The 23,595-nt window shown below is 39.0% G+C and overlaps 1 protein-coding gene across 7 annotated transcripts in view; it reads left to right on the plus strand.

Moving 5' to 3' along the window:
• LOC108246382 (VPS10 domain-containing receptor SorCS1) overlaps nucleotides 1–23,595 on the plus strand; it is a 157,380-nt gene that overhangs the window by 116,268 nt on the left and 17,517 nt on the right. For all 7 annotated transcript variants that reach the window (XR_005233000.1, XR_003040055.2, XM_037974890.1 and 4 more), the window contains exons 7-18: nucleotides 1,311–1,429; nucleotides 1,602–1,691; nucleotides 3,212–3,391; nucleotides 4,781–4,927; nucleotides 5,679–5,781; nucleotides 8,990–9,066; nucleotides 13,104–13,195; nucleotides 13,567–13,674; nucleotides 16,008–16,125; nucleotides 18,473–18,606; nucleotides 22,387–22,500; nucleotides 23,386–23,557. Coding sequence is in view for 5 of the 7 variants with exons in the window: in XM_037974890.1 (XP_037830818.1) it covers nucleotides 1,311–1,429; nucleotides 1,602–1,691; nucleotides 3,212–3,391; nucleotides 4,781–4,927; nucleotides 5,679–5,781; nucleotides 8,990–9,066; nucleotides 13,104–13,195; nucleotides 13,567–13,674; nucleotides 16,008–16,125; nucleotides 18,473–18,606; nucleotides 22,387–22,500; nucleotides 23,386–23,557 (1,454 nt within the window). In the remaining 2 variants the exon portion in view is untranslated. The remainder of the gene's footprint in view (nucleotides 1–1,310; nucleotides 1,430–1,601; nucleotides 1,692–3,211; nucleotides 3,392–4,780; nucleotides 4,928–5,678; nucleotides 5,782–8,989; nucleotides 9,067–13,103; nucleotides 13,196–13,566; nucleotides 13,675–16,007; nucleotides 16,126–18,472; nucleotides 18,607–22,386; nucleotides 22,501–23,385; nucleotides 23,558–23,595) is intronic.

Raw genomic sequence — 23,595 nt, forward strand, 5'->3', positions numbered from 1 at the left:
AGCAAAACAAAAGCTGACGTGGCAGCAACTAAAACTTAACAAAAATCCAAATACATAACAAAGCAAGGCAACAAGGAAACACGGGGAGCAAAGGCAAACAACAAGCAATGATCCAACGACTAGTGGGAGAAATGACCAGGTATTTGAGTGCTGAGGGTAATCAGGTAAGTGGAGACAGGTGACATGATTAATATTGTTCACAGGTGGAGATGGGAGTGACAGGTAACCAGATGACTAAGCTGAGGGAATGAAAATGAAAACAAACAGACACATGAGACAAGAGCATAAGGAAACACGAACCAAACTACAAGATAACAGAAAATAATAAACACCAACTGAAACATAAAGCAACTAACTGAAAACCAAAAACTCAAATCCTGACACAAACACACAGAATTCATTAAGACTGCTGTTGAAAACCTGCCTTTTTTCTTGCAATTTTGAGTTGTCTCCCAACAGATGCAGCCCAATAAGGTACTGGCTTCATGTTTCCAGCTCTCAGTGTTCTTTCCTAATTTCTGCCATCCATGTAGACCTTTGTTGTTGGTTGTTTTTTTGTAAACTATGGAATAGCAAGTTTAATTTGTCTCCCAAATTATAATTGTTGACCATGAGAAACCTATTTTGCAGATTTTAGGGGAAAGAAAGTACTTAATTGTACTGAGCAACACAGCTGTTATGTTTAGGTCTGCCTGTCTTTGTCCAGACTACAACCATGTTTCAGTCAACTGTCTCCAGTTGACCAATGGAAACCAATTAACAGATTTGTTTGTAAATGATTTGTTTACTGTACATTGAGTGTTCTACTTAGGTTTGGAGGACTGTTTTTATATTTGTTTAAATATACCTAAGGTGGAGCAATCAGAGTCCTTTTTTTAGTTGAACCAAACTTGCCAAGTTTCCTAGATGACAACTTTTTTGAAGGTTGGTGCAATAAAGAAAGAAGATCAAACAAACCCACTGAGCAAATGTCAGTTGTATCAGATGTTACAGTCACCCAGCCAGAGAATATCACAATTGATCATACTTGTATGGAAGGAGCCGACACATATTTGGCTCGGGCTCGCATATGAGGACAGGCTCCCCAGCTAGTGGCTTGATTGAAAGGAAGGAAAGCAATTGGCCTCTGTGGTCATCTGTCTTCCCCTCCGCCCTGCTCCTCCTTTACCGGGACCACTTTACTGAGTAATGTAAGAGGCCAAAAGAGAGCACTTAGCTCTGGGTGAAGGCTGCCTTCTTTCATTGGCTTAAACCATTGCTGAATTCATGTCCTGACACATGTCTGTTTGTATGTGTTTGTGTGGGAGCAGAGGCACTGTATGTCACCTGCAAGCTACAGAACTGCACAGATGCTAACAAGGGCAAACCATTCCCCGGATACATTGACCCCAATTCTCTGGTGGTGCAAGATGAGTATGTGTTTGTCCAGGTAAGTGATTGTTCAGTTTGCTCGGTGAAAAGTATTAGAGTTGAAGACAGCATGTGTGCGTGCAGGAAATATGTCAAGGACATATTTAGGCATGTCCTATATTCCTTTTTTTTCCTGTGAATGCTGTGAAAATTCTGTTTTTGGTGTGTCACTAAAATGTTTCCGGCTCAAGGTGTCCACTGCTGGGAGGCCAGTCTACTATGTTTCTGCAAAAAGAGATGTCTTCACCCCTATGAAGCTGCCAAAATACACCCTGCCTAAGGTAAGCAACTGCCTGATTCCACTTCAGTGAAGAAAGACTTGGCTGTTCTGCAAAAAATAAAACCAGTGAGAATGCTGAATGACTGCTGGATTCTGTTAAATAAGCTGAAACTAAATTACTAAAGTTAAAATAGCAGAACAAAAAGAATAAGCAAACGTTAACAGCTAAAATTAGCAATAATAACATAATAAATAATAACTTATTCTGATGATTAAAAGCAGTTTAAAAAGTGTGGTTAGGTAGAAAGTATGAGGAAGAACATGTAATAAAGAAGGCAGCAGTTCAAAGGTAGAAACCAGTTTGCTTTCAGCTCTGTTAAACAAACTTCCAAGGACTGAAGTTGCAGTTCGGCTCCATTTCATCGCTGCCTTTCTTATCTACAGGTGAACCAAGGCCAAAAGTAGCTCTCGCAGAGAATTGTTATTCCGTATCGCTTTGTGTGTGCATGACCCCGTTTATCACATTCCCTCTGACAATTAAACATGTTTCATTCAATCAAGCCCGGAGCGCCCTGGTTGTTCTGGGTATCATTGGCCCAGTCGGAGGTAGATGAAGCACGCTACCAAACAGCGTGACCTCAGCTCAATCATTTCTGCCCAATAAGTCTTACAAACTCTTAATGATTGTTGTTTCCTCTTAGTTAAAATACAGATGATGGAGTGGTTCTGATGATTCTGATTAATCCCAGCAGGAGTGCAGGAACAATAGGTGTAATCTTAAAGTCTTTATGTTAATTATTGGAACAGAATTAATCATGTTTTTGATTGAAGTATAAAATTAAAACTAATCTTTTAGGTGCTCTTTTAATTCTGTAAATTGCAGATATTCTTATGAATATGCTGAAATGTGGTTGTTGCCCTTATTTGTGTGAATGTTGATTCATCACTCCCACTGTTTACTGCCTTTATTTTTCTGTATGTTTTTTTTGGACTTTAGGTATTTATGCATTTTAGCCTCATATATCAAAGCTTTTAGTTTATTCTGGATTTTAAACTTTTCAAAGTGTCTAACTCTTTTTTCCTCATAGAAAACACTGAGATGTCTTCATTTCCTTGAAAAACATTGTTCTTTTTAAATCTGTTTTAACATATTTGTTCCTTTTTTGTTTTCTTGTGCTGGTTTTAACTTTTGACTAGCCTTTTGCAGTTTTGAATTTATAGCTATCCGTTTGCTACTTTTATCTTCTAGTTGTTCTTTTGCTAGTTTTAGCTTCTAGCTAGCCTTCTGCTACTTTTAGCGATTATTTTGATGTTTTTATCTTTAACAGCTCAGCTTTATCTTCTTCAGCAAATTTCAGTAAAGTCTTTCAGCTCTAAGTTTAAAAAATTGTTCTCATGTAGTGATTAATGGTACTGAAAATTATGATTTTTTAAATTTTCCGGTCTGAATAGGTAAAAATCTAAATGTTAAAAAAGTTAGTTTCCAGATAATTTCTCTTCTTTTTTTTAAATTATGCCATTTTAAATTTCCTGAACCAGAATGATTAAACGAATGAATCAGTGAATTCTTCCTCCACCCAGGAGCTGCATGTGATCAGCACAGATGAGAACCGTGTGGTGGCGGCCGTTCAGGAGTGGAACCAGAACGAGACCTACAACCTGTACGTGTCCGACACCTCGGGGGTTTTCTACACTCTGGCCCTGGAGAACGTGGTCAGCAGCATGGGCCTGGAGGGGAACGTGATGGTTGACCTCTACGAGGTAAACTAACATCCTTCTGCCAACAGCAGGATGATGTAACATCTGTGAACTTTCAGGCATGAATGAAACTAAAATGACTCTAACTTAGATTCCACTTCTTACATAAGCTGAGTTATAATGTGCTGGTGAAGATTCTGTCATCCAGGACATGATAAATAAAAAAAAGGTTACAGACAGAGGCTCAGTCAGGCTAGCAAAGACCCTAACGACCCTCTGTTGTGAGGAGCGTGAGTGCAATCTGCAAGTAAAACTAGCATACAGAACATTTCAGCTTTAAAAGCTTTTTGAATTGATGAAGCTCCTCAGATGAGAAGTGAAACATTTTTAACATTTGTTTTTATCCTTTTTTTTGGACTGAGTTATAATCCTTTTGCTTGTGTCTGTATGTGTTCATTTCTTGGTTGTAACTCAGCCAACTCTGCAAATATTGAGCTAAAATTTGATGTGATAGTAGAAGAGCATCATCCCTGAGCTTCACACATTGTGCAACATCTTAACCTAAAACTTCAACATTATCTGTTGAAGTCAACCCTGTTTGTTAGTAAAATATCTGCTGAATCACTGGGTGAATTTTAATGAAAGTAATTATTGGCTTTACATCTTCAACTGATTAGATTTGACCAAAACATACAAGGGGCTTTTATTGTGCATTTTTGAAAGGACTCTTGGTAACAAGCAGCTGGAAAGTGCTCACAGTAGCACAAAAGTACCATTTTCCTAAATATAGATTTTTAAAAATCAGATTATTTCTTTTTTTGATTAACAAATGCCCCTAATCTGGAAACAACAGATCTTTTGGGTCAGATATTGAGGCTGTTGCTCAGGTACAATTTCTAAAAAAAAAAAAAAAAACGACCACCTAATCTGAATCTTTATCTCAGAATCTAATAATTAAGTCAGAGATAATGCAGCTCATGTCTTGCAGGAGCTCAACAGATAGAATTGAATCCAACGTCTTGATTGGGGTCGCCACCCAAGACACAGGATATGCTAAATCTCTTCTTCGAGCGAGACTGAAGTATCTGTCATTTACTAAAGTGGAGTTTCATTGCCTGATGCAACTGTTACCGACTCAATTCAGCATCCCTGCGCTGTACCGTGGGCCCCCAGCAAACAGTCAGATTCATTTAAAGCACACATTGATTACTCACAAGTCTCCAGACAGTCGATCATTTTCCACTCAGCCTTTGTCGCCGTGTTTGGCTTTGTTGGGAATACAGAACAGGTCTGCGTGTGTGCTTGAATCGCCCCGAGGCCAGTGATTTGCTTTGCAGCACCCTGCTTTTATTTTCTTCAAAGCAACTTGAAAATATGAACATGATGATATTCTCTGGACATATGAGGCCTGCCTTGTTTCCACTCAAAGCTGTTTTCTGTGTGATTTCCCAGGTAGCAGGAATAAAAGGGATGTTCCTCGCCAACAAAAAGACAGATTACCAAGTAAAGACATACATTACCTACAACAGAGGCAGAGACTGGAGGCTTCTACAGGCCCCGAGCAAAGACCTGAGGGGCAGCAGCATTCACTGTGTGCTGGTGAGTGTTGCTATGTTAGACATTTTTATGTGTGTGCGTGTCCATCAAAGGCAGGTCTTGACAGGAGTCGACTGATCCCAACAGCAGCGAGAGGCCGAGCTCAAAGGGAGCTCTGGGTCGTCAAAGCTGAGTGGCTCTGAGGCTGCCGAGCTGAAAGGTTATCCGTTCGGATTCAGTCCAATAAGCTGACCTCCCATTTAAGAAACTCAGGAAGGAAGATGCTTCCCCTTCAACTGTCCGTCTTCCTGAGAACCCCAGAAAGTTGGGGGCATTTCACTCCAAAGCCAAAGTTCATCATTCTGTGTAAACAATCTGGTTGTGTTTGTGACTGTAGAATTCATCTAATCCTAACATCACTGTAAGTCCTGAAATAATCACCCTTTTTATGTACCAATTACAAATTCTGTGGCATTTTTTGCCTTCTTCTCGTATTATACAGTCATTTGTCAGGAAATGTCAGAGTTTTAATAAACCTCCAAACAGCCCGTCACAACACGGCCTGCTCTGCTGGCATTTTGCCGGCATGTAATGAGAATTGTGTCTGTAAAGGTTAACCCAATCAAAATTAATGGTGAGGCCAGCCAATGGGGGAATAGTGTTGGTGATGAAACTTATGACTTGGGAGGTGTTTGTGGATCTGAGTCGATGCAACGTTCGATGCATTTACTGGCATCTTTGAGGGTCTTTAGTGATCCCATTGGCTCGAACAGAAAAGTTCTGCTAATTGAGTTTTTGACTTTTCCTTTTGTAGCCGTACTGCTCATTACATCTCCATCTCCACGTGTCTGCAAATCCCTACACATCTGGAAACATCGCCAGCAGGGAGTCGGCGCCGGGGATCATTGTCGCTTCAGGTGGGTGTGCTGTTTCTGTTTCCTGTTTGCACTTCGTCTGTTGGGAAACTCTTTCAGTATTCAAATAGTTTGGTTTTAGCTGAAAGGGTAAATTTTAACACAGCTCACAAGATTTTTTTCATTACCCACTGCCCTGAAAAGCAGGTGATCATGTAACTGCTTCTGCCTGTGTGTATGCATGTGTGCAAGTGTTTGTTAGCAAAATATCTCATGAACCAATGGGCAAATTTGAATGAAACTCTCAGAAAGTAATAAATGGCTGAGCACTTCTTAAAGGAGTGCATATCACCCACTGCCTGTCATGCCACTGTTAAACTAAAATCATTTTATGATGTGAAACGGATATGTGGTCGTTTTGGTGAACCTTGAAAATAACCGTATACACGATCTCATGTGACACTGAGATGTAGTGCTTGTGGTGTGTGTTGTGAATGACTCTCAGCTACAACCACATCAAATCTTAGGTCAGTGTTTGTAAAACTGACTGGACTATAGTCATTTTTGTGTTTTTTGTATAGTCAGTTGGCTGTGGAACCCATTTTGAATTGGGTTGACTCTAAAAGTTATTCAGTTTTGATATACATCCAATGATGTATTTGCTAAAGGTTTAATTAAAATTTGTTCATAAGATATATAACAGACAGTCACACACACAGGCAGATATATTCTCATCTGTCCTAACCTTTTGGCAGCAGGCGATAAAGATCGGATGATTTGAGACTGAACGTCATATCTAATCAATCTTAGAAAACATCAGAATATTTATACCTCAGTCAGTTTTACAGATATTAAGATACAGTGTGTTGTGGTAGTAGCTGAGAGTCATCCCCAACACAAACTCTGACCTCTAACAGCTGGCTTGAAATCATCCGGGTCATTATACTCAAGATTTGAGACATTTTAAAAAAAGATGATCTCTGTTTAAAACTTTGGCACGATCGGCGATGGGTTCTTTCAAGAATTGCTAGGCCTTTATTTTTAATGTTTTAAAATTGTTAATTAAAACAAACATGAATTACTTTGGACATGATACAGAAAGCAAATGAACTACTATGTTCTTTTCTTTGTGACTTTGTGGATGTCAGAGCACTAAAAGAACAAAAAGGGATCCCAAGTTGCAGATGTTTTCAGAATCAGGCACCTTTTGAACTTTAATTGTATGCATTAGCAATTTTGAAGGCTTTGTGCTTATACAAAGAAACCAAAACATATAGAATCCTTTAAACCAACAAAGCTGTGTGACATTTGTTTGTTTAAGCTTATTGAAACCTCTCGGCATTCAGAAAATCTGCACAGTGAATGTCCCGATATGCTCCATTTGTCTCGTCAGCTGCATTTGCCTATTCAAAGTTTTCACCTCTTTCCTTCTGATGCCTTTCAGCATCAGATTGTGACTCCTGAGAGAATCTGGAAACATGTTTTTTTTTATCTTTGAACAGAAGAAAATCACTCAACTGAAAGCCACAGCGCCAGAAACTATTAAACACAGGGTAAGATCCTTTTAACAAAGTGAGGACTCTCACTGAGTCAGAGAGAAGAAAAGAAATAAAAAATGGTGCAATATGACATCAATGGCCCTCCAGGTGGATTCACACTTTGGTGATATTTACTCCCACATGAACCGGCATTGTCAATAACTCATCAGCACACACCTCAGGTGTCTGCAGAAGGCCAAAGTGTTTGAGACTTTTCAGAACAGCTTTCACTGCAACAACCACACCATTTATTTTGACTTAGTTCTGAATTTATTTAAAAAGTAAAGGTCTAGCATTCCTTGAAGAAATGTTGCTTACTGCCTTTCATGCCAGGGTTTGGGTCTAAGATCCTGATTGGTCAAACGGTGAGGATAGCATTATTCATAATGTCAAGTGATTTGCAATACCTTTTGTGATAATTTGTTACAGCAGTAGCTGAGAATGACTCTCAGCTACTACCACACTAAATTTGAGTTCAGTATCTATAAAATTCATTGAGGTATAGTCATTTTTGTGTAGCCTAATGATGGTTAGCTTTGGCAGCCATCTTGAATTGAGCTGACTCCTCGGGTTATTGAAATGTAGATGTACATTCAGTAATTATTTCTGAGAGTTTCACTGAAATCCATCCAGTTATTCACAATATATTTAGTTAGAAGTTACAACATTTGATGCTTTAAGCAAACATGTACAATCTCCTGACATTCAAAGTGTTGGGGATGATGCTCAGCTACTACCACACCAGATTCTAGCTTAATATCTGTAAATTCAGTTGTGGTATAGCAGTTATGTAGTTTTCTAAAGTCAGTTGGCTTGAATTGGGTGGACTCCAAAAGTTAATTAGTTGTAGATGCACATCCAATGATTACTTTGTAAAAGTTTCAATACAATCTGTTCAATGATTCATGAGATACTTTGTTAACAGTGCAGGGAAATGAACACAGACACAGGGAAAACGAATTATTGTCTTTGCCTTTGGTGGATTGAAACTTCTTAATTTCGATTTTAGGGCTAAATTTTAATCTTTTTTTATTGAATATTATCATGACTTTACTAATAAAGTCAGAGTCTACAGTGGGGTAAGGAGCACATAAAGGAACTCTCTGAATGGTTACAACCAGCCTGTGTCATAAAATCATAATTGATTTGTTATAAATTGAAAACTAATCCTTGTTTTTGTCCATAAAAAAACTTGTTATTGGAATTTTGATTACTCTCAGGCGTCTTTCAGATTCTAAATAAAAATTTAGAAACTGAAAGATGCCTTTTTTATTTTTATCTGTTGATGGACACTTTTTATGGGTTTAGTCTTAAATATGTGATCTGATTTCTGACTTTCAGCTGCAGTATGTGAAGAAAAGTTGCTTTAGGAGGGTTCATGCAAGGGGACAATCATGCCTGTGAAAATGTGCCACCTGGCACCAATTACAGCCTGAATTAAAGCAATTACAGCCTTTTGCTGGATTGGGAAAGCTTGTCTTAATGTGGTCAGAACTGCTGAAAGATGAATACAGTAATCAGGATTTATTGGTTAATTTGGGGGCACGGGCAAATGTCAGACTGTACAGCAAATCTGTTGAAACACTTCAATTCCAGCTGTGGTCTGCAGCTGCAGAGGGAAGCCCCCCTGCTGCAACTCTGTATAAAAGTAGTATTTGATCTGAAATAGGGTCCACATTATGCAACTCCCCTCCTCAGTTATTCAGCAGTTTTGTTTTTTTTTGTTTCCTCAGGCTCCATCGGCTCAGAGCTGACCACCAATAACGTCAGTGTGTTCATCACTTCAGACGCAGGGAATGCATGGAGACAGGTGAGGGCTGGGGTTGAAATGTAACTTGTAATGTGAATCTAGTCACTTCAGTTGTGACACGAGGAATTATAAAACAGAATGACAGCACTTCAGTTGTGAATGTAATTTTTTTTTTGTAAGAAATAAAAAAGTATGTTGAACACACCTCCCCTGGCATCTGCTAACTGACACTTTCTGTCTGAACTGGTGTCACGAGGTACCAAGATGTCCGCCTCTGTGGTGCTCGACTTTAAAGGCAGCTGTCTCTCTTTCAGATGATGTCAGGGTACCAGACATGCAAGGCTGTACAGTGGAGTAGCAAAGGGACGGCCGAACAATAAACCTCTCAGTTTTCTACACCATCTTTCAATTGTCTAGAACAGTTGCAGATAATTTATTCTATCAGTATGTATATTGGTTTTTCAACTGGAAACAAAGAGTTCATGGTTTTGGCCAAATGGAAACAGGATTAGGATTTCAGTACGAAGGAGGCAGAGATATGGGTCAAAGAAAACCCTCTTCCAGGGGCCAGACTCAGAGTGATTGAGCCTTCATCGGGATGAAGAGTTCTGGGTGTGTATCAGAGTGAGCTTGAGTCTGAAGCAAAGCAGCTGCACACCTGCCGGCTGCCAACAGACAAACAGATGGCTGGGAGTCAACCAGCGTCTGATTCTGAACCTGGGAGGAGGTTTGCCACAGGGGTTCATTTCTTTACTGGCCCTTGATCACCTGGGACTTTAGCTGAACCTGAAGATTTATGGGCCAGCTCAGGAATAGCTGTACCATCAGTCAGCTCTGAGCTATCTTTGCTTGGTTGACAGTGAACAAGACATCACCTGACTCAGAATCCAACTTCCTGTCAACTAATTGAGACAAAGGAACTGGGACAACTGTTGACGCAATAACTCCAACCATTTAAACCTCTAAAATATGTACTCTGGAACAGGAATAACATTAACTTATGGAGTAGTCTCAGGAGCAGAAAGATTAAACCGAGCTTTGTGAACATTGTTAACTTCTCAGTGTTGACTAGCTGTGTCATTGGTTCTAGAACAAGCTCAAGGACAGGAAGTGGACAGGCTGAGCCAGCATCAGCATCGGTGTCGACAGCAGATTAACAGGATTAGACTTTGATGACCCAATAACAGGAAAGGTGGTGGTGACTCTGGCCCTGTCCTCACAGGAATGCTGTCTTTTAAAAACAATCTTTTCCTCGTAAACAATTTCCCAAAATGTTTTCATCTACATGGAAACACAGACAAAGACCCAAACGCTGCAGTGACTACTCCAGGTCTGTATGTGGCGCTCTAACACTCATAACAAAGACAGGAAAGAGCAGACACTCCAAAATGTAAACTCAAGAGAAAAAAAACGAGGATGACAAACACAAGACAAAAAATAAATATTTTTTGTTGCCTGACAACGAAGGGGAACTTCTGCTTCGTATCACAATTAACTACTGTTGATTGGGAGTCATAGCAGTTAAAATAATGAATGATTTCAGACACAGTACTCAGTGAGAGACGGAGAAAAGAGATTTCCTCATTGCATTCAAAAGATTCAAAATAAATATTTTATATACAAGTTTCAGTCTTTCAAAACTGTTCTCCTTTTTATGTTTTTTAATGTATATTTAAAGTACTGTTGTTGATCTTTTTCTGCAACATTTGCTTTTGTATTGTTGGCAGTTCAGTCAAGTGATAAAAACTTTTTTGTCCTCAGATTATTTATTGTAATAAGAAATGTTTGCATAGCTGTTTAAAGCAATGGCATTATTCATTGAATCCATACAGTACAAAGGTGGCATCTGCAATAAAAACACAAGCATATACTTTTAATAACTAAATTTTGCAACAAAACGACCAGCTCGGTCATGAGATGTGTGCTATTACTCTTAGTTGAGTTACCATGGCGACTTAATTCACAAAAAACAACACCCAAAAATCCAAAACAATGACCGAGAAATCTCAACTGCTGTCAACTGACTAAAACACGCTTTGTCAGCAAACAAACTCTTCCCACGCCCCCATTTCTTATGATTATACATGAAAACACTGGTATTTATGGTCTCCTTTAAGGGAATGTTTCTGGTTTTGCTGTAGGTGCACTTGTTGTCTCTTAAGTAGCCTCAGGAGGCAGAATAAGACCACTTGACTTTCTCTTCTTTTCAATATTTTTGTCTGCAGCTCCTCTTCTGTTCGGATGTTTTTAACTCTGCGTGTTTCTGACAAAGTTCTGAAGAGATTTGAAATTTTACATGAGTGAGAACCAATCTCTGCTTCAAGGATTTTTCCTATAAACCTCCTAGTTTTTGCACGGTGGATGTTTGTTTGAACTATACTTTTCTGATAACTTCTCCCCCCTTTTGACATGCATACATGAAGCTTTATGTTGCCAGGGAAAATCTGGCTTTCTGATTGGCTGTGGCTGTTTCTATGCAACCAGACTGCTGACCAGTAGTCAAGATAACAGAGGAGGGAAAAAGAGAGCCTCTGCAGATCAAAATGGCATCTGTCCATCCAAAAAAATGAATGGACAGATGTAAATAAAACCAATAAACTAAAATTAATTACATCTGTCCTCCTAATGGTCTCTGCAGTAGTGGGCTATTCTTTAACTGTTAGATATCTAAAAAGTCAGAAAAGCATTAGTAAGATGTTGATTAAAGTATTCTTGGAAGAGCATCCCTAAAACTGCTGATCCATTTTCTGTTCCAGGAAGTTCACATTCAGTAAAATCAGAAAACAAAAACGATTTAAAAAGCAATTTATTTTAAAACCTTGCATCAAGGGTTATTTTCTGTGACACAGCCTTTTCTTTAATCTCTACAAAATAAAAGAAAGTTAACAATTAATCCATCTTTTAGTGTTTTTATCGACAAGTGCTTTTGGAATTGTTACAAAAATTAACCGTTGTTGACGTTCCTGATATATATATTTTTTTGGTTGTTACAAAATGTTCTGCCTTTTAATGTTGTAGTACTTCAAAAAATCCACAATGGAATAATAAAATAGAACTGATTTGATTTGACAACCAACCAAACAAAAACAAACAGTCACAGTAATGATAACCACATCGAGCCTGAATGGCTGATTGTTAACTGTGCTGGCATGAAGAAGATGGGAATTAAAAAAGATCAAGTTTTCTAGTCTGGTTATTAAATATGGAACTACAGTAAATGTAGAAATGACTGCAGCTGCACTGAATACATGCTCATATTGGATAATTATTTTCTTTTTGTGAACCTAAAGCAAAAAGCCTCTCATCATATAAAACATGACTGTCCTGACAGCTTCACAAAGAGATATCTCTTCAGAGATTTTATCATGTGACCCATAATACATCAGCTAGCATCTTTTTAAGGTCAGAACCTAAACAAAATGTAAGCAGTGATTATTCAGTGTTGGCATACAGTTAGGAAGCAGCCATGTACTGAGAGGGAAGGCTATAAAATGTCCTGCAGTGGCTGAAACACTAAAATGATTCACAACCAGTCACTGAAGATGCTGCAGCAAAGGCCTGGAAAAGTGTCATAAAGCAGGAAATCCATTTAATTTAACTGTTTATGGGATTCTAGACTTCAAACAGTTGTTTCATGAAAACAATTCTCTTACACAAATTACATTAGAATTTTATTTGTTGACTTACATGAGAGGCCCAGAAAAAAAGAGGATTTTTCTCAGAAGACAGATCCTAAATTCCTCCCCTGGTGTGGCTCTGAAACCCTGAAACACATCGTTTTTCCATTCATGAGGCTTGTTTCTAATTAAACACTGCAATGAAACATCATTATTTAGAAGCTGATGGGACACATGAGGGCTGAGATATAAACTACGGGCATGCTGTTATATGAAATCCTGTTTAATTAGATTTTAGTTCAAATCACAATCTGGATCATCTGGGGTCTTTTTACGTAGTGAAGCCATGACTTTGAAGCTTTACAGAAAAAAAAGCCTAATGGTTCTTTAGTTTAGCAGCTTGAAATGAAAGCAGGTTGATGTGTGCAGACATGTGGAAGTAACATTTATGTGAGTTTCCGTCTCTTTTTCCCCCCACAGATTTTTGATGAGGAGTATGCTGTGCTTTATCTCGACCAAGGTGGAGCCTTGGTGGCAATAAGACACACTCCGCTTCCCATCCAACACCTGTGGTGAGTCATTACAAGACAGAAGCCATTTGTCACAGCATGACTAATTCCCTCAGAGGAAGCTCAGAGTCTTAAGTTAGTCAAACAAAAGCAAATGAGTTTGCGTTCAAACTGGGGAATGATATGATTCTGGTTAAAGAATCTACCAGCCGTGGAAAATGACTGCTCTTAAAACTGTCATTCGATTTCTCCTCTTCGTGTTTGAAGTCATAATGAGCCTCGCTCTTGCTGATTGGTGTTCACTGAGCAGGGTCCCTGAGCCCTGAACGGAATATAAAATAAAGTTGTTAGACAACTCTCAGGGTCATTAGCTTGTGCACACAGTCAGGGGATTATGGTGGATCCCTCGGTGCAGCTGCTGTTTGTCTTCTCAGGTTGAGCTTTGACAAAGGACGGCAGTGGAACAAGTACAGCTTCACCAACACGCCTCTGTTTGTGGACGGTGTCCTGGGAGAGCCTGGGGAGGAGACTCTCATCATGACGTGAGTAACAAAATCTGTCTGGATGCAATAACTCTGAAAAGGCAAAAAAAATACAGCAAAGTGCCTTTTTGTTAGGCTGCACAGACTGTGTGCACACACTCTTCTTTCTTAAAGAAACTGATGTTTTTTAAAAACTCGAGTGAGGTTGTGTGGAAAAATCTATGAGTAGTCCATATCTTACCTGCAGCAGACAGCAGTCTGAGCAATTTTGGTTTAGAGAATCCAAGAGAAATGATCACAGGGGAGTCAAGCTAACAACTTGACAACTGAACATGACCTCTTGATTTATTATCTTCATCGTGTTTTTATTAAATGTTTTTCTACTTTGCTTCATCATTTTCTTTCTTTTGACATTTTTATTGTTTTTTTTTTACTTTTCTTGTATTGCCATTTTTGCTGTGCAGCCTTTGTTGTTTGTAAAGTGCTATATAAATAAATTAACATTCACGCCAACCATTAGTGTAGCAACACAAACATTCAGTTGAAAAAATAGTGAGAATAAAAAACAGCTGTCACATGCAAAAGTGACAAAGTGTCAAAAAGTATAAGAGTGTTGGCTTATATTGCTAAAATTATCTTGAGTTGTTTCAGTTGCTTCACTCCAGCCTGAGAATTTATCTCAAATTTTCTAAACTGGGATCACTCTGACTGTTGTCTACTGCAGGTAAGATACTGACTGCCCGTTAGTCCTCCATACAACCAACTTAAAATAATAATAGAAAACACTTTGTCTTTAAAATGAGGTTCTTTGTCCAGCTTTCTCCTCTGTTTCCTTTTTCATGAATAAAATAAAAGTTTAACGGTCCAACATCAGAACCGGCTGTGTCCAGATTGTGATCACATGAGATCAATGCCTTCGCAGACAGCAGCTCTGTGAAGAGCATGAAGGAAAATGATCTAAATGATTAAAAAACATAAAAAACTGTTTTTTAAAAGGCCTTAACTGCATTAGAAATTGAGCAGAATGGGCAGGATGATTCAGTGTGCCCTCAGAAAACAGAGTTATGAAGATTCTCCTCACATTTATTATTAGAATAGCCAAGAGCTGGAGTGCATTTATATGATGCAGCACTGCCTCCTTATTGCAGCAGAAATGTAGGCCTGTGGGGCACGTTACCAAAGGCTTTCCATAGACATCGTATCAATGTTTCATGACACCTGCCATTAATGACGGAGTGACAGCGGGGCTGTGTCGCTGCTCTGCAGGAGAGTGATGAGACGCAGCAGGAGGAAGGGATAGGAAAAAGGGAATATGACAGTGCTCCGCACTCTTCTAGAAGAGAGAAGTTTTTAGGGGTTCAAGGGAGTAAAAAGACAATATCGGCACAGCCGAGCTAAGAATAAGTTCTCGGATGCAGAGCCTCTCGGCTGGCAGACACACCATTAGTTTTCATAAGACCATCGTGCATTGCTTTCTTATCAATTTGTACTAATTTCTACAGTAAGTGGCTGTCATGGTCGGATGCCTCCGGCGCTAATTGACAGATTGTGATTAATATGTTGCAGTAGGACTAGTGGAGGGGTCAGTCTGTGTGTCTCTCTCTTTCACACACACACACACACACACAGATCCACTCAGTTTTGTTTTTTTTCTAATCAGTTTATAACATGAATACTTATTTTATTAATACAGAAAAAGTGAATCATATACTGAAAATTTAAATTTGTTTTTTATTCCCCTTTGTTGCAAATCAGATGTCAAATTATTCTGCATGTTTTACATCTTTGCTGGTTTTTCCTGTGTCTGTGTGCTGACTAACAAATCAAAAAGTTGTGTTGACTCTGACAAACCCTGGTTGGATTGTGAAGCTGCAGCAGGAGTTGAGATTTTCTCCCAGGCTCTTTTTGGTATTCGATGCACAAGTATTTCTGTCAGCTGCGCTGTGAAGAAAACAAAGCAAAACAAAAAGGCTTTAGGAGAAACTGTCTGAAAGTGCACAACTCTTCATCACTTTTCATCTCTCAGATTCTTGCCTGGCTTCAGATTGTACGATAAATTCATTCAGCAAAGCAGGTTTATTTCCTGGGTGAGGCTTCTTTTGAGTTTTATTTTTTAACTTTCAGTTTTTTTTAATGAGCTGTCTCATTTCAAGCAACTACTGACCAAACAGGAACAAGCTGAGCTTTTATTGGAGCCATTTTGGCTGTGGATTATTGCACATTTAATGCTGCAGTGAAGGTTATTGACACCGTTACTGTGAGCCTGAATGAACTGAAGAGCAGGTGCTGATGTTGGTTACCGAACGTGTTGCTCAGTCAGCCTTATTGCTTCTTTAACACCTCAGGCGTGTTTTTATTTGCAACAAGCACCAGTTTGTTTGGCTCCTCTCCAGGATCTTCGGTCACGTCAGTCATCGCTCCGAGTGGCAGCTGGTGAAGATAGACTTCAGGTCCATCTTCAACAGGAGGTGCACGGAGGCAGACTACCAGACGTGGCATCTACACAACCAGGTACATTTTACAAATACTTTGAACTCCATCAAATCTGAGGCTGAAACAGAAGGAAGACTTCACTCCAGAATCCAGTCCAAAAACATGCATGTTAGGTTACCTGGTGATTAGGTGTGAGTTTGAGTGGTTGGTTGTCTGATTTGTTCCTACGTGGCTGTGTGCTGGACCGGCCATCTGTCCGAGGAAGGAACCCTAACCCTAGCTCCGCCTCTAACCCCGCCTCTCGCCTAAAGACCAACAACTAAAAGAACAGAATAAGTCTTTATCTGCGTGTTCTTTATCAGAGTACACACCCTAAAACACAGCAAGAAAAGAAATAAAAATGAAAACCTACACAGTTGTGACAAAAATACTAAGTGAGAAATTATACAGGTATGAATAAACAGCAAATTGAGATCCTAAAAATTATACAGTTCTACTGAGGTAATATGGAGCCGTAGAAATTGTGCTTTTTATTGGTGCACAAATAGGCTGTGTACAAGAATATGGAGATTAGAGCAAAGAACAGCAGGAATGTAAATGGGTCATTTGGTTTGCTGGGTAAAGAAAATGGATGATGGATTATGGAGCAAATTCTTGTAGAAAATCTTTTTCAGCTCAGAGAATAGAGTCTTGGATTGACAGTGATTCTAAAAATACTTCCAAAGGAACACACTAAGATTGTGCAGTCCTAAATGATGTGTTTAAAGAAACTGTAAAAGCAATAAAAATGATTCTCTGTAAAGTATTTTATATGCAGTGAATGCTCAGGTTTTGAGTAGTATTGTGGGTTTTTTTGCACCTTCAGAGTGGTTGGCTTGCTGTTCATATTGGATAACTGTATTTTTATCCCAGGTTGTAAGGAATAAAAAAGGGGAAAAAGCCTAAATGGATACAGTCACTACTTTAAGAAGACACTTTAATCAACTTTGTCAGAAATGTCTCCATCAGTCACTGATTTAAGGAAAATAAAATAAGATCAATAGAATAAGAAAACACTTTTCTCAGTTTTTTTTTTATTAATGAAGAAATACAGCAGAAGTTTTTAATGTAAGCTGAGCTCATTAATGCGCCATCATCATTCTACTTAACTAAAGGCTCCAAAGAGAATTAAAGCTTTTACTTTATGAGCTTTTACCTCCTGTAGCTTTCAGCCTGGTTAGTTCAAACTTTAAAACTGGAGACTTGGACCCAAGCTGACCTGCAGGATGTTCACTCAACCTGAGCCAGAACCTTAACACGTGCCTTTATTCTTCCATCACTTCTGTAACCGGTCCGGACACCCGTATGTTCAGAGCCGGCTGATGATCTGAACTTAAAGCAACAAAAGGCCCAGCATCCCTTCATTGAACGCCTGTAACAAACCTCGTTTGATGCCAAAGTTTTAAACATGTTGAGAATGATGGCGTTACAGCTGCTGTATTTTGGACAAACGTCACAATCTAACATTCTGCACAATCTAATGCAGTTTTGCAACATCTTGCATGATCTAATAGTACTCAAAGTATGTATTGTGAATGACTCTCAGGTATAACCACATCAAATTTGAGCTTAATATCTGTAAAAAGTAAAAGCCATTTTTGTATAAACTGATTCCAGTTAGCTGTGGTGGCCATCTTGACTTGGGTTGACTCCAAAAAGGTAATCAGTTGTGGATGTATCTCCAAAAACTACTTTCTTAAAAGTTTCATTAAAAAATATCTGATGGTTTATGAGATATTTTGCTAAAAGACAAACAGAGTTAAATGAAAAAGTTAATAGTAAAGTTTAAACAAAGCGTATACATTAGGACTCGGTCTCAGCTACTATCACACCAAATTTGAGCTCAGTGACTATAAATTTGTCTGAATTAGAGACATTTTTGTGTTTGCTGAAATTGCTTTACTGTGGTGGCCATCTTGACTCCAAAAGTTAACTCAAACTGGCAAAGAGTGGTGGTGGAGTGGTCTGCAGCACAATAAACTCCACTTCCACACCGAGTTTGGTGTTTTTTAGCTCAATTTTTAAAGTTTCAAGGTTTCATTTTTAGGAGACGTGAGTCTGTTTGTGGAAACACTCAAGTTTCTTTGACATCTCACTACTGACACCTAATGCACAAAGACAGAAAGTTCTGCTGCTAAGAAGTGCAGCAGGGAAACAGGCGGCTGAACTCTCAGATATTTCTGGCTATAAATGGATCTGCTGCTGGCAGATTCCGTAGCTGAAGCTGCTTCTTATGAGATTATATCAATATCAGAGAAATAAAAGCCTAAAAACAGAAGTGCAGCAGCACCTTCTGCAGGGTGAGACTTCTGACACACGGCAGCTTCATGTTCCAGCAGATTATTCTGTGACTTTTCTTTGTTGTGTTTTAAAATCGGATTCTCAGGGTGAGCCGTGTCTCATGGGAGTGAAACGGATCTACCGGAAGCTGAAGCCCACGTCCAGGTGTGTGATGGGGAAGACGTACTCGGTGACGATGACGTCGGGCTCCTGCGACTGCACCGAGGCCGACTTTGAGTGGTTAGTGACCAACAAACAAATCAAAACATTTTTAAAGCTTTTACACATTCAGTTCAAGGTAAAAGATCCATTCTATTCTATTCCACAAATTTAAACCAGCTGAATGTTCATCTCTGTTCTTGTTTTCTACAACAAATTATTCAGCTTCTGACCCACAAACAGCAGCAGCAGAAACTTTTAGCTAAAGGTTTCACAATGTTTATTTCAGAACAAAAAAATTAAAATGAAGGAGCTTAAAAATATTTTATAATCCATGTGTCTGGGTTATTTGATGTTTGTGAATTTATTCTGGACAATGTGAAAAAATGTCATTTGTAACAAAGATTGGCCTTGTTTATTTCAGTTATTTTATAATATTACCATGAAACTTTCAGCAAATTTTGTTAATGAATATGCTACGTTTTTAAAGGTTTAGAATAAATACCCATGATAGATAATTAACAACAATCAACTGACTTTTTTCAGCCCAGAGACAGTTTGAGACTGTCACCAGGGAGGGGCAGTTTTTCTGATTATCTGGTTTTACTGTTATAAGTAAATCCTGCACTGATGGATCAACCCAGCTCATATTTGCTTTATAAGCACTTTAAAACATGAACAAACAGTTCATTAGGTTGTTTAGAAAAATTCCTTTGTATCTATAGAAGAATTGAATGTTTTGGTCAGACAAAAATGTTAATTTTTCAGCTTTCTTACAAATCAAAATTAAACAAATTAGGTGAGGAATAGAAATCTGAGTATTTTTCTTGAAAATCATTAATGCAGACTCCCAAGATTTGTCTTTAGGGACGCACCTCAGCTATCCTCAGCAACAAACAAACCCGTCTGGACCAACAGAACCGGCTTCCGACCCAGCAGCTGTATGAAACACCGAAGACAAACCAGATATATTAAATCTGAAATGTACAGACAGTTCACAGATAATATAAGGTTCTAAAGTCAAAAGAAGGGTTTAAATTGTTTAATAAGGGTATTTATTCAGCCTGGAACCTTCTTCAGATGTTTTTAGATAATTAAGTGTCAAAAAAGAAACGAGAAGGTAAATCAAAGCTCTTTGGCTGAGCAGGACTGAGCCCTGCCACGCCCGCCCATCACCTCACCTCATGGGTGGACCAACAACAGGAAGTTACAGCTATTTTCAGCGCAGCTTCCCTCAGCTCCCACCTCACAGAGGGGCACGAAACTAAGGAAATAATTGTGAGGGAAGAGAACTGGTTTGGCTGTCAGTCATAAAAACAGAAACACAAATGAGAAAAACCTGTCATACTGTGGACAGGACATTAACAATGTCTAAAATCAGCTTCTCACATCAACCAGTCTTTGACTGTCACTCAGACACTTTTATTTTTAGTTGCATTTAGTCCTCTGTATTAATAAGTGTCATATATCTTCAGTTAGTCCACGTCTGAGAGCTGCTCTTTCTGATTTAAAACACAGAACAACTTCCATTCCCACTTGCAGAGTACTTTCATAGTACTCTGAGTTCGATGCAGTATTTTTATTCAAAATGCAGGCGTAAATCACAGATATATTCCAGACTCTGTCAGGTTTGAGTCAAGACGTAAATGGTTGTTGTGGAGGGCTGATGATGGACGTGAAACTTGGTCTGTCTCCAGTCCTCACACTTATTACACAACAAAATAAACAGTCCTGAATGTTTATGTCAGAAGGACGGGACGGAGGAGGTGTTGGTGCGTGCTGCGTGCGACACAATCCTCCATTCCCTGCAGAAAAACACAACTTTCATCGGCTTAAAGTACAAAAGAAAGAAATAAATGTCTGAATGCAGAGTGAGCATTCACACTATTATTTTTCAGTTTCTCCACGTATTTTTTCAATCTAACTACTTCTGCATACTTTCAGCTATTTTAGACATTTATATATAAAAACAGGAAGTGGCTGCTGTGACTTTTGGTTTATGTGACTTTTATATTTTATTAACAAATGTTTTCCCCACAGAACTCCTTAATACAAAAACATTTTTCTTTTTAAATCTGCCTTGAACTCAGCAAACTGGCTCTATTTTTGTCTTCTTATGTTATTTTTAGTTTTTAGCAACCATACTGCTATTTTTAGCACACATTTACATTTATATTTATATTTATTATACAAAACAAACATCTATATTTGTGTTACTAAAACATTTTCAGCATTTGAACAAACGTTTCTATTCCAAGTTCTCTGATTCGATTGGACTCCCAAACATGGCACAGATCACTGATTTCAACAAAAAGTGCAACATTCAACAAAATCCAAACTTTCTGATGTCGAAGTGCAAAACGATGATTTTAATGTTTGAGAAAAGATTGTAAAACAGCAGAAAGAACAGCTGTTACCGGTTTCCTTCTTGTTTTTGGCTCCGAGCTGCAGTTTATGGCGTGTAAAGGTTGAGATTAGCAGATAAGTGATCAGCATGGAGGAGGAGTCTCCTGGTGGCGTCGGCTGCGTCTGAATAAAACCCAGTTAAAAAGTCGAATGTGTGAGAATGTCTGTTTGTGTGCGAGAAGGAGAGAGAGAAGCGTGTTTTTCATTCTCAGACGTTCTATTGATTTCACTTTAATGTGCGCCATCATTCACTGGCTGAAGGACAAAGTGTTCACAGAGAAAATGATCATTCACAGCAGCGACTTTTAATGTCACAGAGCAGGACGATTCTTTCTCATCCACATGAAAACTGGTTTTTAGGATTATTAACATTTTTTCTTTGTGCTTTCGGTCCCAGATCTGTGTGTCTCTAGAGTGAGGCAGCTTTTGGAGAAGGCTCCGTCAAAACCATAAATCACGGCGCCTAATCGTTTTCATTAACAATCACAACACTTCTGCATCTGTGAGCATGTCGCTCTAATTGGGGCAATTTGTCCCGATCATTTTCAGGACACAGCGCTGCTCTGCCTTTTAATTTGTAGCACAAACAACTTCTGAGCCGTGTTTAAGAAGCAGAGAGCGGTTTCTGCTCCTCCTCTGATATCAGAGTCTAATTAACTTCATTAGAGTTTAAAGTGTTTCAACAAATGTTTTATTTCTGATTGAGGCAGTGGTGAGAATCATTGGTAAAAAATATACAAACAGAATTCTAAGATTTCAGTCCCTCCTGACCAACGTTTAAAATTAAGTGTAAAATTTTGGATAAATAACAAATAAATGTTTGTACCTTGTTGTTATTTATTTAACAAAAACTAAACCAAAACTCAGGAGCAGGATGGAAAAAACTGGGTCCAGTTGGCCTCACATCTGACTCCAGAATCAGCCCAAATCATCAGCCCTCCACGACCGTGCTGACAGCTAGTATGAGCTGTTTGTGCTGAATGCTGTGCTTGGTTTTCTTTAAACATGTTGCAGTGCATTCTGGGTAAACATTTCCACTATATTTCCTTTTAAACCTAAGTCGTTCTGTCATTTTGGTTTTAGAGGGAAGATACTTTCTCTTACAGTCTTTCCAAACAAGTCATACTTGTTCAGCCTCTTTCTAATTGTCCTGTCATAAACTTTGACCTTTGACCTGCTAACTGAGGCCTGTCAAATTTGAGACAGAGCTAATTTCTCTGAGGATTGCTCTGTCTGACCTTCAGGTTGAATGCTTGAATGAGTGTCCTCCTGGTAGGATGATGGATGGTCTTTTATCCGATACAGACTGTTGTTACTTTAAGATTTATTTACAGATTTTTATATTTATTATGTGTTGAAATGTAAAACTTTAGAAACAAAATAAATATTTTTTTCATATGACTTTCATTGTGTACATGATCAGCGTGTCTGTTCCCTCTGCCCGCCTCGTTACAGTGATTACGGCTACGAGAGACGGACGGACGGCAAGTGCAGCCCCGCCTTCTGGTTCCACCCATCGTCCGTGTCCAGGAGCTGCACCACAGGAATGACTTTCCTCAACAGCACGGGGTAAACATGGAGCAGAATCCGGCTGGAATCAGTGGGTTGTTTATTTCTTAAAGGAAAAAAAAACATCTGAGGAAAATCTGATCAAACCTGTACTTTTAAAACCAGTCACTGATCAGCAAGTGAAAATGACTTCATAAGAAAGTCCTCCAAGAATTTTTAAGGGTGTATCTGAAGAATTTGATCTAAAGTTCAACATTAGGGTGTGTTTACAAAAGTCTTTGATGTGCTACAAACTAAAGATCAGTTTGAACATCAGTGATGATCCCACCACATGACTGAAACATCGAGAACTGAGGAAAGCCAATGAAAATGAAGAGGAAAAACATCATAATAACTGAGCAGATACTTTTAAACATAGAGATGGAATCATGTTGAGCAACAGCAGGAAGGTGTCTCATTGGTGAATGTAAAATAAGTTAAATCAGCATTATTATCAGCTTTATCTCTATCATTTAGGTTTTTTTAGTGCAGCTAGCAGGTTTATTATTTAATATTAGCAATTAAAAACTAGCCTTGGATGAAATGTGCATATCACAGCTGCCTTGCATGCCAAGATTTTATGGAGTATGTATTAGTGATGACTATGTATGTAAAATAAAAACATAAAGCGACAGGATTTCAACATGCAGGATGACTGAATATTACAGGGATTAAAACAAGATGGCTGACTGCCCTTTCAGGTTGTTTACAGGAGATTTGCTTCTCTTTGTTTTATCCTCATTTTTAATTACCTTACAACATGTCTGACCTGAAATGTTTCTTTTTAGGAGATGCAAACACATATGAGGGTTTTCATGAAGATTTTAGAAGTTTACTGTCCGTCTCACATGGAGGGTTAGTTCTTCGTCCTCGCCTGCTGATGTTCTCGTGCTGTCCCACCCCTAGATACAGGAAGGTGGTGTCTAATAACTGCACAGCCGGAGTGATCGCCGAGTACACGGCCAGGCGGCAGCAGTGCCCGGCCCAGGCTCCCAGAGGTCTCCACCTGGTCACCAGCGAGGGCACGCTGACCGCCACGCTGGGCGCCAACGTCACCTTCCTCATTTTCCTGGAGGAGGTGAGCATCGAGGGGTGTGTGTGTGGGGGGGGGGGGGG

This window comes from Kryptolebias marmoratus, linkage group LG3 (genome assembly GCF_001649575.2).
Source record: "Kryptolebias marmoratus isolate JLee-2015 linkage group LG3, ASM164957v2, whole genome shotgun sequence".
Lineage (NCBI taxonomy): Eukaryota > Metazoa > Chordata > Actinopteri > Cyprinodontiformes > Rivulidae > Kryptolebias > Kryptolebias marmoratus.